Source organism: Streptopelia decaocto, assembly GCF_964273445.1.
Source record: "Streptopelia decaocto genome assembly, chromosome: 1".
NCBI lineage: Eukaryota > Metazoa > Chordata > Aves > Columbiformes > Columbidae > Streptopelia > Streptopelia decaocto.
In genome coordinates, this window is record NC_138663.1 from 144,718,777 (window position 1) to 144,736,140 (window position 17,364).

General features: G+C 43.8%; 2 protein-coding genes across 2 annotated transcripts; one reads left to right on the forward strand and one right to left on the reverse strand.

The window, feature by feature from the left end:
- Window positions 1-771: 771 nt before the first annotated feature.
- LOC309435131 (late histone H2A.1-like) lies at window positions 772-1,191 on the reverse strand (the record flags this gene model as incomplete). The annotated part of the gene is made up of 1 exon (XM_082043044.1): window positions 772-1,191. One exon carries the CDS (start codon window positions 1,189-1,191, stop codon window positions 772-774), a length of 420 nt encoding a protein of 139 aa, XP_081899170.1.
- A 3,157-nt stretch (window positions 1,192-4,348) lies between these two features.
- On the forward strand, window positions 4,349-11,115 carry PDCL3 (phosducin like 3). The gene is made up of 6 exons (XM_082060395.1): window positions 4,349-4,485; window positions 5,888-6,017; window positions 6,706-6,796; window positions 7,462-7,605; window positions 8,469-8,677; window positions 10,708-11,115. Exons 1-6 carry the CDS (start codon window positions 4,480-4,482, stop codon window positions 10,848-10,850), a joined length of 723 nt encoding a protein of 240 aa, XP_081916521.1. The 5' UTR covers window positions 4,349-4,479; the 3' UTR covers window positions 10,851-11,115.
- Window positions 11,116-17,364: the final 6,249 nt, after the last annotated feature.

Consider the following 17,364-nt stretch of genomic DNA (forward strand, 5'->3'; position numbering starts at 1 on the left):
AATCTGTCAGGTGCGGCCTTAGGGGTAGATTGATGCAGCTGCATCAGACCCCTGGTTTCCAGTTCAACAACATGCCTCAGCACCCACTATGAACAGAAGACTTTCAATAACCAAGTCAGGAAAAGCCTGGGGGGTTGTTTGGATATAGAAACTTCTAGTTTTCCTGCACTTATAGACAGAAGCAAGACAGTCACCTCTACCAACAGCACAAATATTGAACCAGATTTTAAGTAAACTGCCTGTAGTTGTTACAAGAAGATGGAGGGGATAGAGGTTTAGTGTCACATTGGAGCTGTCTACAGAGAGGTAGTTGTTCAGTACTGCTTCAGCTTTATAAGCAATAAGACTTTAAAGCACAGAGTTACTAACTTTGAAAGCAGAGTTAAACAACCTCTGAGACTGAACAAATTGCACTATGAATCTGTGGTGGAGGAAAAGTTCACATGAACAGCAGCACGCATCTGGACTCCTCTGGCTGCTCCACAACAGTTACCCGTAACACATTTTCAAAAGTAAACATGTACTTAGCTTTTTAAAAAGCTATCTGGGTGATATGCTAGATGCTTTTGGACATTGTCTGTGTTATTGCATCCCTAGAAGCGGAGCTGAGAAAAGAAAGAAAAAGAGCAGTGTTGCTTTCTAGGAACTTTATTACAAGCTTTAAAAATGTATTAAAACTAGCATGAAAAATACATGACAAAGAAGTAAACACATAAATAAGTGCTATTGAGTCCAATCATCTATAAATGCACAGACCAGGAAAAGCAAATTTCACTTCTGATCATCTAGTTGCTGAGAAGAAACAGAATCTCTGGCAGTTTTCTTGGGAAGGAGCTGGGAAAGGATATTCGGCAACACTCCTCCTTCAGCGATAGTCACACAGGATAAGATCTTGTTCAGCTCTTCATCATTTCTCACGGCCAGCTGGATGTGCCTGGGCGTGATCCTTTTCTTCTTGTTTTCCTCTGCAGCGTTCCCCGCCAGCTCTATGATCTCTGCAGTCAGATACTCCAGCACCGCAGTCAGGTAGATGGCAGCACCAAGACTGATCCTGTCAGTGTAGTTGCCCCTCTTGAGGAGCCCGTAGATACGGCCCACAGGGAACTGCAGACCAGCCCTGGCCGATCTGTTTGCCTTCAGTGCAGCTTCGGGTTTGCCAGCTGCTGCATGTTTCTTGCCACGTCCAGACATTCTGATGAGTGAGGACACACAAAGGGTTGGAGATCTTCAAATTAACTCAGGGTACAGATAGCTGATGGCAAGAGGAGACAACAGCAAGGTGAATTACACTTTTGGCTCCTCCACATAAAGAAAGCTTGTTCTTTACTTGAGGAGACGGAGCTACATATCACAGTTCATTAACAGCAGAGCTCAGATTTTAACTACTGGCCTGTTACAGCCTACATTTCATGAGAGAAACCTCATAAAACCAGCATGATCTGATAACTTGTCAAGAAAGGCTCATTGAAGTAGATATGAAGAGCCCAAAATAAGAGAGGATTTTCCCCTACTACCTGGAACGTATTTGACACAGATGCATAGCAGGTCTTCTTCAACTATATTTTTCTTAAACTCTGTAACTGTTACCTCAAAGCTCACTTGAGGACAAGCCTGCCTCCTCTTCCAAGAAAAATCTGTATTCTGACTTCTACCATTATCAAGTTAGATCTTCCTTTCATTTTAAATCTAGCAATTGAAGAACTCCTGCAGCCCACAGCATCTTACACACACACAAAAAAGACCCAAACAAACCCACAACAACAAAAACCAAAACAACAACAACAACAAAATATCACCAAACCCAAACCAAACTCGAAGAGGTTTTCATACAAAGTTCTCAATTCCCCAAGGGATAATCTCTGGCTGCTACAATAGAACTGGAGATATTCTGCACCAGAAAAATGAAGAATTGACTTGGACAGCACAATGCAGACTAAAGAATAGAAATTACCATCTATTTACTCCAGAATTAGGAAATTCAGTCCAGTTAGAGTACTCTTACAGTTGGAGTAGCAAAAATACTCATTTAAATAACATTTCTAGTCTATGAGTAAATTGAACAGTTAGCTTCCAGCACAGCTCTTTCCAATACCCAAGAACATCCATCACCAGATTAACATAAGGGGTCTTTTGTTTGTTTGTTTTGTTTTTATAGAGAGAATTAAATATTTTTTAAAAATCATAATAAAATGTCAGAGAGAGGAACAAAAATAAAATAGCTCAGTCTATGATAAACTCCAAGTAAACCAAGCCATAATTCTTTATTCCTATTATCAGACAATAATTTTCATATTCTGATTATTCCCGTAACAGACATACTGTGCTACAAATGCAGCTAACTTACAAAATAACATGAAGCCCCCAATCACCCCAAATCTTTTACTGTGTATTATAAATGAAAAATATATCCTATTACCTTCAGAATTTCTTATTTTGGCCTAGGCTGTGCTTTCCTCTAGCCCATACTCAAAGAAAAACAAGCTATAGAATATAGTTCCCTTTACTCCTGAGGCTGAACCTTTTTATTAGCAACTTTTTCTCCTCATCAGTGAGTCACCTGAACAATTAATGAGTCATTCTCACCTGTGGTTCATCTTCCTTCTAAGCCCTAATTTGGGGGAAGAGGGAGAAATACATTATAGATGACCAGAAGCAAATTCTCACGGGTGAGAAAATAATGCTGGGAGGTGTTAGGAAGTAGCTCCACAGGTTTTTTAGTCTGATATCTAATGCCTTGATTTGCTTCCCACTATGTAACTCTTTCCCAGGGCGCATTTAGCAGGCTGCTTTTAGAGGGCATGATGTTGTATCCCTCACTGTGCTGCTGAAACAATCACAAAAGGGGAAGGCAAGAGCAGAGCTGCATTGCAAACCTGGCTGACTCCAATGGTGAGGGATATAGAGTGTGGGGATGAGGAGAAGTTTCTTATGTTGTGCCAGCTGTGAGGCTGCGACACCTGGAAACCAGGCAGGAATTCCTCTGCCCTCCATACCTTCCATCCTGCACCCTTTCTGAGCTAATGTTGGTTGAAGGGGTATAAAAAGAGTGTGTGGGCATCTCTCCAGACAAATGGTGCTTTGGATTAAAACCCTGCTGAGATGGGTTTTGGGCAGGGCTGAGGCTCACACAGAGCCTTGTTGCTCTGGAGACATTCAAAACCCACCTGGACATGTTCCTGTGTAGCCTCATCTAGGTGCTCCTGCTCCGGCAGGGGGATTGGACTAGATGATCTTTCGAGGTCCCTTCTGATCCCTAGCATTCTATGATTTATGCAGATTCATGGCTTAGGTGAAAAACGTCTGTACAAAACCCCTCCAGAAGCACTTGTGGGGTGACAAGCAGGGGCAGCTGCTTGCAGCCCCAGGGGTAAGTGGGCACCCACTTCAGCTGCTTGCAGGTGGGACTGGTGCCAGCCAGCCCCAGGTTGCTCCCTGAGGCACCCACACCTCTCCGCTTGCAGATAAAGGACAGGGAGCAGCAAGGACCCTGGCTAGGGGAGGCCAAACAGGCAGGGACTGAGTGTTTCTAAGTCATGCTGCTCTTCACAGTGTGCATGTCAGGGCTCCCTGCCCAGGAAGCAAAGCAGGGTCCCCACTGGGAAGAGGGGTCAGGCCCATGCAGATGCAGTGGGAGGACCGGGACCTTTTAAAAACTGGCACTATAGCAGCTCTGGGAAACACTGACAGGGGAAGAGGGAAGAAAGAGCACCATGGCAAGAGTTGAAACCCATGAACCCATTTAGCCAGAGCACTCCAGCCCCACTAATTTCAAAGAATCATAGAATAGCCTGGGTTGGAGGGGACCTTCAAAGGTCATCCAGTCCAAGCCCCTGCAATGAGCAGGGACATCTTCAACTAGATCAGGTTGCTCAGAGCCCTGTCCAGCCTGGCCTGGAATGTCTCCAGGGATGGGGCATCTCCCACCTCTCTGGGCAACCTGGGCCAGTGTTTCACCACCCTCACTGTAAAAAACTTCTTTCTCATGTCTAACCCAAATCTCCCCTCCTTTGGTTTAAAACCATTACCCCTTGTCCTGTTGCACCAGGACCTGCTAAAGAGCCTGTCTGCACCTTTCTTACAGGTTCCTTTTAAATACTGAAAGGCCGCAATAAGGTCTCCCAGAGCCTTCTCTTCTCCAGACTGAACAACCCCAACTCTCTCAGCCTGTCCCCACAGCAGAGCTGTTCCAGACCTCTGATGACTTTCGTGGCCTACTCTGGCCCCTCTCCAATAGGTTTATGTCTCTCCCTACTAAAGGCTCGAGATCTGGGCGCTTGCCAGCACACAACCTCCCCCCGGCCCCCACCGCGCCGCCGGGACGGGCCTTATTAGGCGGTACGGGAAACGGCAGCGCTGCTGCGCCTGCCTTGCTAGGGAGCGCCGCCTCCCTCGGCCGCGCCGCGCACGCCGGGACCGGCCTAGCCCGGCCCAACACAGCCGCGCTGCTGCCGCTGACTGGGCCCTGGCCCCACCGGCAGGATGCAGGTAAGCAGCCGGGGGTCGCGGCTCACCCGGCCTGTGTGCGGCCGGTGCTGCGGGGGGGAGCCCACTGTGGCTGGGCGCCGTGTTTGGCACAGGTCTCCGGGATGGCGGCCTCGGGCCCCGCCGGCAGCCACGGGCCGCCCTCAGCGGCGGAGCGCCCTGGGGCAGCCGGGAGTGGGGAACCCTGCTGTCCTCCCCCTTTCCGGGGGTAAAGGTGTCTGTCGTGTGGCTGTTTTGTTATGAAGCTCCGTGGTCTGGTTTTGTGGTGGTTGGTTGGTTTGTTTGTTATTTTCTTCCAAGTACGATATTTATTTTGCTGCTGTAATAAGCGAAGGGATGTTTTAAGCATTTCACCAGTATGTTGATAAGCGACAGTAGATGCTGTGAAATGTTGTTGTGTGTGTGTTTTGTTTGTTTGTTTTGGTGTGGTGTTTTTTTTTTCGTTTGTTTGTTTTGTTTTTTCTTTTTTTTGGTTGGTTGGCTTTTGTGTGTGTTTTTTGGGGGGTAGTCCAGAAGCACTGTATTTTGGTCTAGAGAAGACATGCGGTCTTGAGCAGATGTAACGTAAGGTGTATTGACACAAGCCGCAGCAAAGCATTGCATTCAGTTTTCAAAGTGAACTCAAGTCGAGATAATGAGGAAATAAAACCAACCCATGAGCGTTTACCACTGATTTTTCATGTATTAAAAAACCCACAAACATCACCGTATAACTTAAAAGGACTTCTGCTGAGCTTCTCAGCAGTACACGGGTGGCTGTTGGACTTGTTTTTTAGGGTTGTTGTAATCATTTCAAAGTGTAGTGGGTTGGTTTGTCTGTTCTTGAATTTCAGGTGCAGCCCAGGTGTAGATTTAGATCTGATTCCCTTGTAATGGCCATGTCTGGCAGAGGCTGTACTTGCTTCTCTGTAAGCACTTGTATAGTCGTGCTGACTTGAATCTACCAAGGAGACTTTCTGTATATCCAGTTAGGTCCATGTGGCTGGTGCTTTTGTGTCATTTCACCAGAATGACCACTGATTTCATGGTCTGTTGTTCTGCTGAGGCTCAGTACATGAGTGCTATGGCTAGTGTGCTTCCCTGTCACCCACTTGCTTTTCTCCCCTTTCCTTTCAACTTGCAAGAGCTGCAACAATGGTTACAATGCTTCAAACCTTTGTATCCTACTAAGACCTGTACATGCTGTAAACTGGATGGAATAAAATGAAGTCACTCTTCAGGGCACTGGTGTGGGGCTACAAAGAAGCCTCAGCATCAGGAGGATGCACACTGACTTTCCAGTACCATCCAGACAGTTACCACTTTAGCAGCGTGCTGTGTCTCTTTAAAAACTTACCTGTGTTAACTTCTGGAAGTGGCGAAGTTCTCTTTGAGTGCACATCATCCATTCCTTGTTCTGTTCTAGGACCCAAATGAAGACACGGAGTGGAATGATATCCTGCGCAAGAAAGGTATCCTTCCTCCAAAGGAAAACCTGGAGGAACAGGAGCGTGCAAAGGAGGAGGAGCAGCTTGTCATCCTTCAGAAGTCTCTTGGTGAGTGACCAGGCTGACTCAGACAGCACCAGGACAAGTCTTGGAATGGCTCCTGGGGGAAGCTCATACAAAGAAATGGCCAGCAGTAATGTTTATACGCCTGTAAAGCAATGTGCCCTTTTCCAAGCCTATAAGGGATACCAAAGCTGCTTCTCATGTAGGGTGGTCATCTGTTAACAGTATCAAACAAATACGTTCCTGAACTTGTGGACTCTTCCAGCACAGGAGAGCTTTGTTCTTGATGTCAGCTCCATATTTTTATAGAAGTAATGTTGGAAAATTGAAATAAGAACAGTGCAAAAGGAGTCTGCTATGTGAATGTGCAAGTAAAAACATCTCATGATGTTACCTGTTCTATGCTTCCTCTTTCCTCTGTCATTCAGCATCCCTGCTGTGTTGTGTGTTAGGTATGTCTCTGCTGCAGCCACCAAACTTGGAAGCTAGTGCAGGCACTCATGTGCTAGTCTAAGCAGCTTTCAGCTCGAAGTCCCTTACATCATTGTCTTTCCATTTATGTCTCAAGTGCAGAATTTCTAAAAATCCAGTAACAATAATACCTCAAAAAAGCTATATTTTTCATAATTAATCTGTCTTTAAAGTAAATAAATTCTATTGGACTGATAAAAGCAGATAAGTTTTAATCTTGGAAAGAGTTTTTTTTGCTGTATTGATGTTTCTTCCATTCTAGTGAAAACTTATGAGGACATGACTCTGGAAGAGTTAGAAGAGAATGAAGATGAATTTAATGAGGAAGATGAGAAAGCTATTGAAATGTACAGGTCAGAGCAGCATGCAGAATTTGGCTTTAATGAAAATTGGAGTGTTTTTTCTTTTATGTGCTGTTAGATATTGTTGAAGAGAGGAAAGATGTTGTTAGATCTGATGATAGAAAAAGTGGGTTGTGTTTCTGGTAGAGCTTTTAAGTGTCTTTAATAGGATAGCTGGATTTAAATTCAATGTCCTTTATCTACAGCCTAGTTTTGCAGAGATAATGTGCACCTGCTGAGTGCATGACTGGGGATTCTGAGTACTTTGAAAATCACCTCCAAGATTTCTCAGTTTTTGCATGAATGAGATTAAGGTGCTGCAGATTTACATAATTACAGTGTTGGTTTTCCATTATCTCTTTAACTTTTCCATCTCGTGTGGGTTTTTCCATTTAGTTTGGTAGTGTAGTATCTGCAGAAGAAATATCTGCAGAGGGTGGAAATGAGGTGGGGGAACCCTACAATGGAATATAGTTATACTTCTTGCAAGTCGATGTTTTTAACTTCTGGTGCAGGAGAGCTTCCATTGACTATGTTGACTTGCTTTTGTTGCTCTGGGGTTTGAAGGAGTTTGTAATGTGCTTTTGAAGTTTGTGTTTCAATCAGCTCCTTTTACGTGTTGTTCTGTCAAAAATGCATCTGTTCTCGAGCTTTCTTTCTCATTTCTTGCTGTTCAGGCAGCAAAGGTTAGCAGAAATGAAAGCAGCTCAAATGAAGAATAAATTTGGGGAAGTTATGGAGATTTCAGGAAAAGATTATGTTCAGGAGGTTACAAAAGCTGGAAAAGGTATATGGGTAGTCCTGCACCTCTACAAACAAGGGTAAGAATTTGTTTTTAACCTTTAATCCTTTCACTGTCAATAGCTGAAATACTCTAGAGAAATATGTAGTTATTGTGGAAAATAAGAAGCTGATTCTGGAGTTCTAAGAAATAAATTGATTTGGTAATTTCATTACTGTTGACTCAACACTGCTGAATTTAGCTCTAAAATGATGTTACCGTGAAATGGCTTTTCTTATACATTTGTACAGCACAGCATGACTTGTACCATACAGCTACCATAGAGGGAGCTGCTGCCACTGAAATATCCAAGCTTTGGAAATTCTTTTGGATAAAGTGCAAGGGGCTGTGCATTAGAAGGATCACCGTGAGTCTTTAGCCTGGTTTCTAGAGGCATAAAAATTGAGTGAACAGGGTTTCCAGTCCTGTCACCATGGTGGAAAAACTCGTCAAAAAGGTCTGATAAATTGCTAGGTTTTTCTAGACAGGAATAGAAATACTTGATTTTGATCATTGTCTTGAATAGCCTCACAAGTGTTCACCATCATTTGCATACTTTCTTTCAGGACCTGCTTTTTATTTTGCCCTTGCTCATGCAATTTCTAAATTATCCTATCTTCATAAACCAATTTCTCTATATGATAAAGGGAAAGGCTGTATTGCTAATTTTAAAAAACAACAACAAAAAAAAACCACCACACATCAAAATGTCCAGTGATGCTGGTTTCCTTTGACTGCTGGAATATTGGACAACAAAAGTATTCAGAAGTTACTTCTGGTACATTTGTCTTTCTATAAATGTTTCTCATTGAGCTGATATTTCCAACATTCCTTCTGGAGCACATTACTGTCTAATTTGCCTTTTATATTTTCTTTATGTGTGCCTGTTGCTGTTCTCTACAGAATTCCACTCTGTGCCTTAATAAACCAGCATATGAGCGGGCTTGCAAGAAAGTTCAGAGATGTGAAATTCATCAAAGCTATCTCTACCACCTGCATTCCCAACTACCCTGATAAGAACCTGCCTACAATATTTGTCTACCTGGAGGGAGACATCAAAGCTCAGTTCATCGGGCCTTTGGTGTTTGGTGGCATGAACCTGACAAGGGACGGTGAGTATCTGCATCTCTGGTCTTCCAAATGAAAAGCAAAACTGCTTTGCTGTCAATGAGAGAAGTGGGGCTTGGGAGAAGGGAGGTACTAAAAATTATATTAGATTTTTTTTTTCACACCCTTATGGCTCAACATCATGTAATTAAGGCTATCATGTAAAATCAGTGAGTAGCTGAGTAGGACAATGTATATATATTTATCTTACATGCATGCAAGTATTCACACCCTGTGATGGGAGAAATAAATTTTCCTGAATGTTTTAAAGGGTAAATAGTACCTGTACATGTTCTTTCTGGCTCTCTTACCTGAAAGACTGACCTTGCCACCAGCTACTTGATAATCTATGCACTTGATAACTGGTGCTGCCTGTTGCATTGTAGGACTTCTCATTTCAGTTTCAGGCCGATGGCTCACATTTGTCTGTCTGTCATCCTGGCATGTGAGCTCCACTCTTCATGAACCTTTAAAGAGATCCTGTCTGTTTGTACAAATGGGGCTGCCAGCCTGAAATTTGGTGGCTTCCTTTTCCTCTTGCCACCTCCTGGAGATAGGGGTAGTCCAGTAGTTCAGGGGACACAAGGCACCATGGGGAGAGGCTGTTACCTTTTCTGGAGGTCACTGTTTTCCCTAGACCTGTTTCTCCTTGCCCATCTCAGCAGCCTGGAGGCAGGCTGGGTCATGCAGCCTCATCAGTGTGATGTGTTTCAGGAGATGAAGGTGGTGGTGCGGGTCTCACAGAGCGCTGTGGCTCTTCAGTAGACGCTGCTCTTTGGAGATGGGTGCTTTGGGATGATGTCCTACAGCAGTGCTTGAAGACAGAGGTCAGCAGTGGAAAAGGCTCTTATTGGAAAGCAAATGCAACTTGGATGTAACCTAGAGGACTTCAATTAAAAGCAGGCTCATCTGCTTTCTGTGTAGGCATATTGGTCCAGGTGCCTTCAGGGTTTTTTCAAGGTCAGACTTTAAGGGGCCTCTTTATCTGAAGTGAACCACATTTCAGCAGCATTTCAAGGTCCCTGCTGAATAATGTCACTGCCTATACTGGAATAGGATGCAAAGAGTTTGGGTTTTTTTGCTAAAACCCTGAAGTTTACAGGATATCTTGAGCGTGTGCTGTAGAAAACGCTCCCCTGCTTAGAACTGTCTGAAGGGGCAAAAATGAACAAGATCACTGATTTGAGAACAGCTAAATCTTAACTACAGCAGTTTCCTAATTTTGCACTGAAGTGAGCAACAGTAGCAGAACCTGCAGTTAGCTTTCTCCCATTTTTAGCACATAAATAATTGACTTTAGCAGGGGGGTTCCAAAGGTGTCTGAGCCAGCTTAGTTCAGTCATCACAGAAAGCTAGGCACTGAAATTCTGCACTTTCTTTTATTTCTTCCTTCTCCCCTAAGCCCAGGGGATTTTTCACTAGAGATTAAAGAAAGTGCAAGGTTGTATTCATTACTCTGTAATGTCTGAAGTAAATTAGATTTAATGATAGGGTTGCCAGCAGGACTAGGAGAAGAGTCAATACAACATTCAGTTGAAACCTTCTACCACTTCTAGGAAGCAATCCAATTTGAGTCTATAAAGTAATAGGCCTACTACTCATGGTGGAGTCTCCCTTACTGTCTTGCTAAGAAACTAATAGTCAGTGCATGGTGTAGTGGGAAAGGGGTGAATTGCACTTACAGAGTACATCCCTGAAAAATACCTATGATTCAAATGTGTAAATGGAATTGTCACAATTTTTTCTTTTTGCCCCTCTGCATATCTATTCCCTCCCTCTTCTGATTGTGGTGAACTCAGTACATGATGGAAACAGCTGAAACATATGAGCAGTATTCCTTCACCAGTTTGGCTAGAGAGGGCTCAGGAGATGGGGCAGGGGCTGAGACCTAGGGGTGGAAGAGGAGGAGGAGGAATAGAGCAGGGCCCTGTTTTTGGTGGTGGTGATGGCAGGGTGATAAGTCAGCTGTGGAAGCAAGGGTGAGCTTTTTCCAGTTTGCTTCCCTATATTCATGGCTCTGTTTTGCTCTGCACAGAACTGGAGTGGAAGATTTCAGAGTCGGGTACCATCAAGACAGACCTTGAGGAGAACCCCAGGAAGCAGATCCAGGACCAGCTCATGTCCTCAATCAGGACATGTGTCCCAGCCAGGGGGGAGAGCGACTCAGAGGATGACTAACTCCTGTGACAGCATCAAGATTGATACAGTACACTTGCAGCCAGTGTTCCCTCCTAGAGCACTGGAGACTCTCATCAAGATCTCACTGAGCCCCAGAAGGGTGATACTGCAAGACAGCCATTTATCTAGAAACTTCTAGAAACTAATTTTTTTTTTTTTTTAAACTTATTGCAGCTTCTCTTAAGATCCTGAAAGACATTTTATATTATGAAGCCTGGGTAAACCTTACTCAAACTTTTAAAATATAGACATCAGTATAAACAGAGGTCTCTTGTTATTATTTTCTTCATAAATTGCTGACTTCTTTAAGGAAATCTGAAATATGAAGTGGCCTTAAGTGTACTGTTTTTTGACAAGCTTAACTTCTATAAATCAAATCTAAATAGCTGGTCTTAAACAATTGGTTATAGCACTTAGTTGGGCCTTCTCTTAGCCCATTGTGTGTCTGGCAGCATGCACTGTGTGGAGAGCCAGGGGAGGTGACTCATGATGTAGGTACCACTGAAGGTGGCTGACAGTCCTTTGTAGAGGTGGGGCGTGGGGGGAGTGGGCAGGCAGCACAAGGCCATGAGCTGGGACCCCAGACATCTTGAGAGAGGCCTTGGTGATGGCCAGCATCTCCTGGGACCTGCTGAATCCAGAACCTCCTTTCATTTAGCAACAGTATTTTGCCTTTCACAGGGGCTGAGCTTCCTGCACCATCTTATCTGCTAATTGGGAAAGAAAATTCAAGATGGTGGTGCTCGAGTGTGAAACTGCTGACTTCTTCCACCAAATCAGAAGTCTGATACATTACTTCAGCAGTGCCATTGCCAAGTGGGAGAAAAATTGATGTTTGAAGACCTAACACCTTTTTATATTAAAGCCTTCCATCTTCTAGGTACAGTAATAATAAATGAGGCCTTAAAAGAGAATGAACTGAAATACCACTGTAATTATAGATCTGCTGACATTCAGAGCTGCTTGCTTATTTTGGGTTGGATTTAATGTCCACCTACACTTTCAGTTTGTCTACACTGCGTCTAACAAGCACCAAGAGCTTTACTAACAAGGCTGTCCCAAGGACACTTTGTTATATTGCTGATGGATTCTGTGGGTGGTACAGAATGCAATACTCAAGCAAGCAATTTTTTAGTTTTGTTAGTTCATAGTGACTTCTAAGCATGTTTCCTGCATTTTTTTCTCTCTAGTCAACCAGTATAAAGTTCAAAAAACAAATAACTGTTCCTTAAACTTTGGGAGAAGTTGTAAGATCCTGATGGAGAGCTTCCTCTTAAATATGAATGGTGATTTGAGTGTCACTTAAGTCTTTCTTTACTCTCTTGTGTTCTTTTGTAAAAAAGCTAAAACATTAACATTGTGCGAGTGAGCCAAATGCAGCAGAATACAAACTGAAAAATCCTGAATTTTATTATTGTACATAGCACCACACTTACCTGTTATCAGACCTGGTGCTTTTCTGTCCTTACCTACAATTTCTTACAATCTAGGAAGAGGACAACTCCTGTTTGTTTCTTTGTTTTCCTGTAGAAGCCTGCATTGCATGTTTTGATTATCTTTTGCTTGTCCTCCTCGAAGTGCTTTAGAGTAACCTCTCAGCACATGGACTGGGTTCCTTTTGGAGGAAACTGTTTAGAAGACCAGCCCCCACAGGGGATTTTGGTCCCAAGAGCTAAAGCTGACCTGAAACAGGGCCCTCCAAAATGTGCATAGAGTGGACATCCCATCCTCAGCCTCTCCCTCCAGATCTGTTGCAGTTGAGCTATCTGGGTTGCTGATGCAGGCACAGCTGCTGTACTCTTCTCAACTTGATTTTAATTTAAGGTTTATCAGACCTTCTAGGAAGGTGAGATGGAATCTGCAATCCATCTTACATTGTTGCTCTGATAACTTCAATTTGAAATCTAATTTAGAAACATAGCAATGCTTTGGATACTTTTTTACTTCTATTATTTCCTCTTTTATTGTCTTCCACTTCAGGCAGAGTAGCAATAATATTGTAGCTGCCCTTTCACTGTCTTTTAGACTATTGATGCTTCATGGACCACAGCAGGAGAGGAGCTCAAAGCAAGACAACCACTGCATTCAGATAGTGTTGCTCAGAGTTCTGTCCTGTGGGATCTTGGAAACATCTAAAGATGAAGACTCCTCAAATTGTTCCAGTGCTTGGTGTGCTCTTGGTGGGCCCAGAGGGTGGGCAGCCCTCTATTCTTCACATCCTGCACAGGCAGCAAGATGTTGAGCCAAAATAACCACAGACAGAGAAGTCTGCCCAGAGCTTGTTCCGAAGGTTGTTTTTCAATCACAGGAGCTGGTGTTTCAAAGATGGACAGACATCCCTAAGGATACTAACCATAGACCTACTAGAGCTAATCGACAAAAAAGCTGAGGGACAGAGTGAATCCTGTGACCAAGCCATACCAGCTTGCAAGGACCCTAGCCAGCAGCTCCCAGCTTAGATTGTGTGGCTTGAACCCCCTTCTGGAAGGGGGATGCTCAATCCTTCTACGCCAAAAACTCTGCATGTCTTCCTCAAAAGCTTTCTGCTTGCTCCTGTCCATACTGGCACAGTGGTTCTTGTTCTCTAATCTGCAAAGTAAGCCATCTTAGGTGGGCTGGTGTCCCCTCACCAGGAAGTCAGATGCCTGGTGAAGAAGGCACTACCCCAGTACAGGTTTGAACCCCTCAGGCAGAAGTGAGAATTGAACTGAATTGCTGGTGCCCTTGGCATGTAGTATAATAAACCCTTGGATAAATAAAAGGGGGAGGTAGGACTTTGGGCTGTTTCCAGCAGGCTCTTAAAGGAAAAACACAGCAGCCCTCTCCTTTTCTATGGAGTCTAATGGGTTTTGTGGGCTCTGGAACCACCAAGAGGACTGAGCTCCTGGGGAAAAACGGGGCTGTGTATGGGCATCTGGTTGCCCCAAGCTGCTCAGCTGTGGTGAGCCATGTACCCTGTGCCCATTAATGACATTTATGGCATTCCCATGTAGTAGCTACATCTTTCCTCTACAAGAAGTGAACCAGGCCTACCTGGGAGCTTCAGCCAGGAGACAAGGTAGGGGAGGGGAAGGTTACCTGTTCTTCTAGCCTGCTCTCTGCTGTCAGGACTACAGCAGGGGTTGCCTTGCTATTTAGTATGTGGCATTGAGAAATGTATAACAATTCAGGAGAAATTGAGACAGTTTGACTTGTACCGTCTTTTATCCTGAGCTGTTTAATGTGTTGTCATGTTGGGGCATGCCATTTGAGGATGCCATGCCGAAAGGGGCGGATGCAAGAATAATCACAAACAAGAAGAGGCTGAATGTTCTGCTCAGCTGCTGAGACCCACACAGAGCATCATTTCAAATAGTCTCTGTGCTTCTTGATGTTTGGCTAAGTGTGAAAACAGCTTCTTGTAATCTTATTTTCTTTCTTGCCAATCATATCACCCTGCTCAAGGCCTTTTGTAGAAATTAGGTCTTTGCAGGAAATGGATAATGAGATCTGTTTAACCTTTCAGCAGAGCAGAAGCTATGGAAGCACACAGTTAAGGGGAATGAGCTTAAGCTTTAAAGGAAGCTGGCTGCTAAATAGCAAACCAAAACAGCCAATTAATATACATAGCAGAATGAGGCAATATAATGGGAGAAAATAATTAGAGAGCATGAACTCTCATTTGCCAGGATTTGGGGTACTGCTGCTAAATACACTATCAACATTTTTGCAGCCTGTCAACAGCTGGTGTCAGATCAATGTTCACTTCTCACCAGTGTGCGAAGGTTCTTTCTGTCAGCTGTCGTGGGAGAAGTTGGAGGCAGCGATCCTGTAAACAGTGCTGAAACTTAGACGAGTTGCTGTCCTGGGTTACTGCTGTCAAAGCTGCTCTGACTCATCCCATACGGCAGCGGTGCCAGCAGGTGGGGAGGGAAAGAAAGCAACCCTGGGCCACAGAGAGGGGCAAATGACTTGCCGTTAGCGGATGGTCACCCTGGCATTTTTTTGCATGAAATACAAGTGAACCACTAGTAATAAAAACGGTTTTCTTTATGGTACAGGTCTGAAGTCTATTGCTTACCCAGGTTATGTGAGCAGCTGCATTAGATTCACAGTAGGCTGCCTTGATCCGGAGAAGTCACCACTCTGATTTTCCTTTACCTAGACCTTCTTGCATTCACAATCTGTGCTCACCAAACCCTGCCAAACCTGCAGGGTAATGTTTTACATCTACTTCACCTGCAGAGGGAGAGCCAGGTGTTGTGCAAGCAGAGCAAGGCCATCGAAGGGCAAGTGAACCTGCTGGTTCTCCAGCTACCAAATCCAGCTGTGGTCAGCAACCTGCACGTAGGCAGAAGTGTCCACAGGACTGCAGTTACAGGAAGTGAAATTAAGAAGAGTCCTTTGAATGCCTGTGCTGTACCTGTTTGGGTCAGGTTCTCCTTTCCCAGGGCTCAGCTCAGCCTCACCTGCCCCCTCTTTGGGTCTGGCCCATCACCTCCCTTCCGAGACATGCCCAGGTGGGTATTTGGTTGGTCTTACTGCCAGGAGTAGTTTCACCTGGGTGAGATGATTCACTATGGGAAAGCTGGGTATATGCTTCCAGCTCTGTGGGATCAGGGCACCAAATAAGCACATGATGTTAAGCCATAAGTTAGCATGGCATCTGAACACAAGTATTTGTCTTTATAGAGTTCATGAAGAAAGTAGCTCTGATCTACAGCAATTCCTGTAAAAGTTAAGGTGTACTTTTCCTTCCTGTACTATAAACTCAAGTTCATAACAATTTGTCATTATTTTCTGGAAATCTAGGGAAGTTTCCTATTTCACAGGCTGTGTAGCAATTCAGTGACTTAGTTTGGACTAGTTCCTGCTTCATGAAGGGGTAAAAGAAGTACCATTATATGAACCTTTTGCTGCATATTTGTTGGGATTGGATCATGTCTAAAGAAACTTTGCTGTCACTGAGATCAAAGGGGAATGCTTTCCCTTCGCCATTCTTTTAAATCGCTACATGGGTAAAACTAATCTATTCCATGCCAATTGTTTGGAGGGCAGTTAAACTCATTTCTCATTACAGCACATTATAAATCACTCCTCATTTCAATCTCATTTAGCTAATTCAGTCATCAAAGGATTGCAGGAGGCATAAAGTATTTTATTGATGCATTTAGCTCTTCACAGAATTATGACAAGTATTGAACTTCTTAGGTCTATCTATTTGCAGATGGCTCTTGTGATGCAGGGAAAAGCTTCATTCCCTGCCAGGGAAGGCAGAACCATTAAAAAATAAAATCCAAACAGCAAGAGACTCTGCTGGCTTGTGTGGGAGATTGATGATCTGACTTGTTTTCATGTAACGTGTTAAAACTTTCATCTCTTGACACTGCTGAATTTTTCAGGACTTCACCAAATTAATTTTAATTTATAGAGCTGACTGAAGGAATTGAGGTCTGATAAAAAATGGAAGGAAAAATATCAAGTAATTCCAAGGTGGTTTCTGTTAACCGCTTCAAATGTTAAATAAGCAAGGAATTGTATGATCTAAGGCAGAACAGTCCATGTAACAGATGTTAATGGACAATTAATGAGATGAATGTAATTATGCCTATGTGTAAGCCTCTGGTTCCATACATCTACTATAAGAAATCATATATCTTCCAGTATATTGAACAGCTTAAACGCAAATATGCTTCTTGCAGTGGCAAAAGTTACAGCATTTACTAGTGAGGGCAAGTCTTGATTTTCCAGACAGCTGTTGCCTACCCATAAAGCGACACTGACTCCTGCTATGGCATGGGTCCTCCTCATCCCCCTCCCCTAAATATCCATGGGAATACTTTCATTTATAAGGAGGGCAGCAGAGCCAGCTACTGAACTTTTCTTCTTGCCTGATTGCAGCTTATCCTTCTGTGGCACAGTACAGATTGTCTGGGGGTGTTGGGAAACTTTGTTAATTATCTGCCCATATGCAGATGATTTCTGTTATGTAAAGATGAAAGTGGGGATGTCTTGGATCTTTCAAGCTGACCAGCACTTTCTGTGGTTTAGTTGTTCCTGGCCTCAGGTGATTAGAGGAAAATTGTGAGGGTCACCTCCATGGCAGGAAAAATCAGCAATATGCGTTTGCAAAGACTGATCTCTGCCACAGCACCAAGGCATCAACTATTTTCTTTATCAAGGAAGTGCTGTTAGTAAAAAGGTGCAAAATGTTTGGTGGGACGAAGCAAAAGCAGGAGAATATGCAAAATGTGAGGATGGGTTTCCCATCTGGTAACATCCCCAGACTTCTTCAGCTGAGGTGCAGCCCCTCTGATTACATCTAGCTAATGAATTTAATGGTGCTGGGGAATGGGATGTGAACTGGATCCTGCAGGGTGAACCAAGTCCAGATCAAAGGGCTGATCCTGGAATGTTTGAATAAGTTTCTTCTTGTCTTCCTTCATCCCCGAGAATATAGGAGGAGAACCCTCAAGACAGTGAAAGAGATGAAGGGCAACAGGCACAGGCGTGTAAAAAGGGGCTCCGGTGAGAG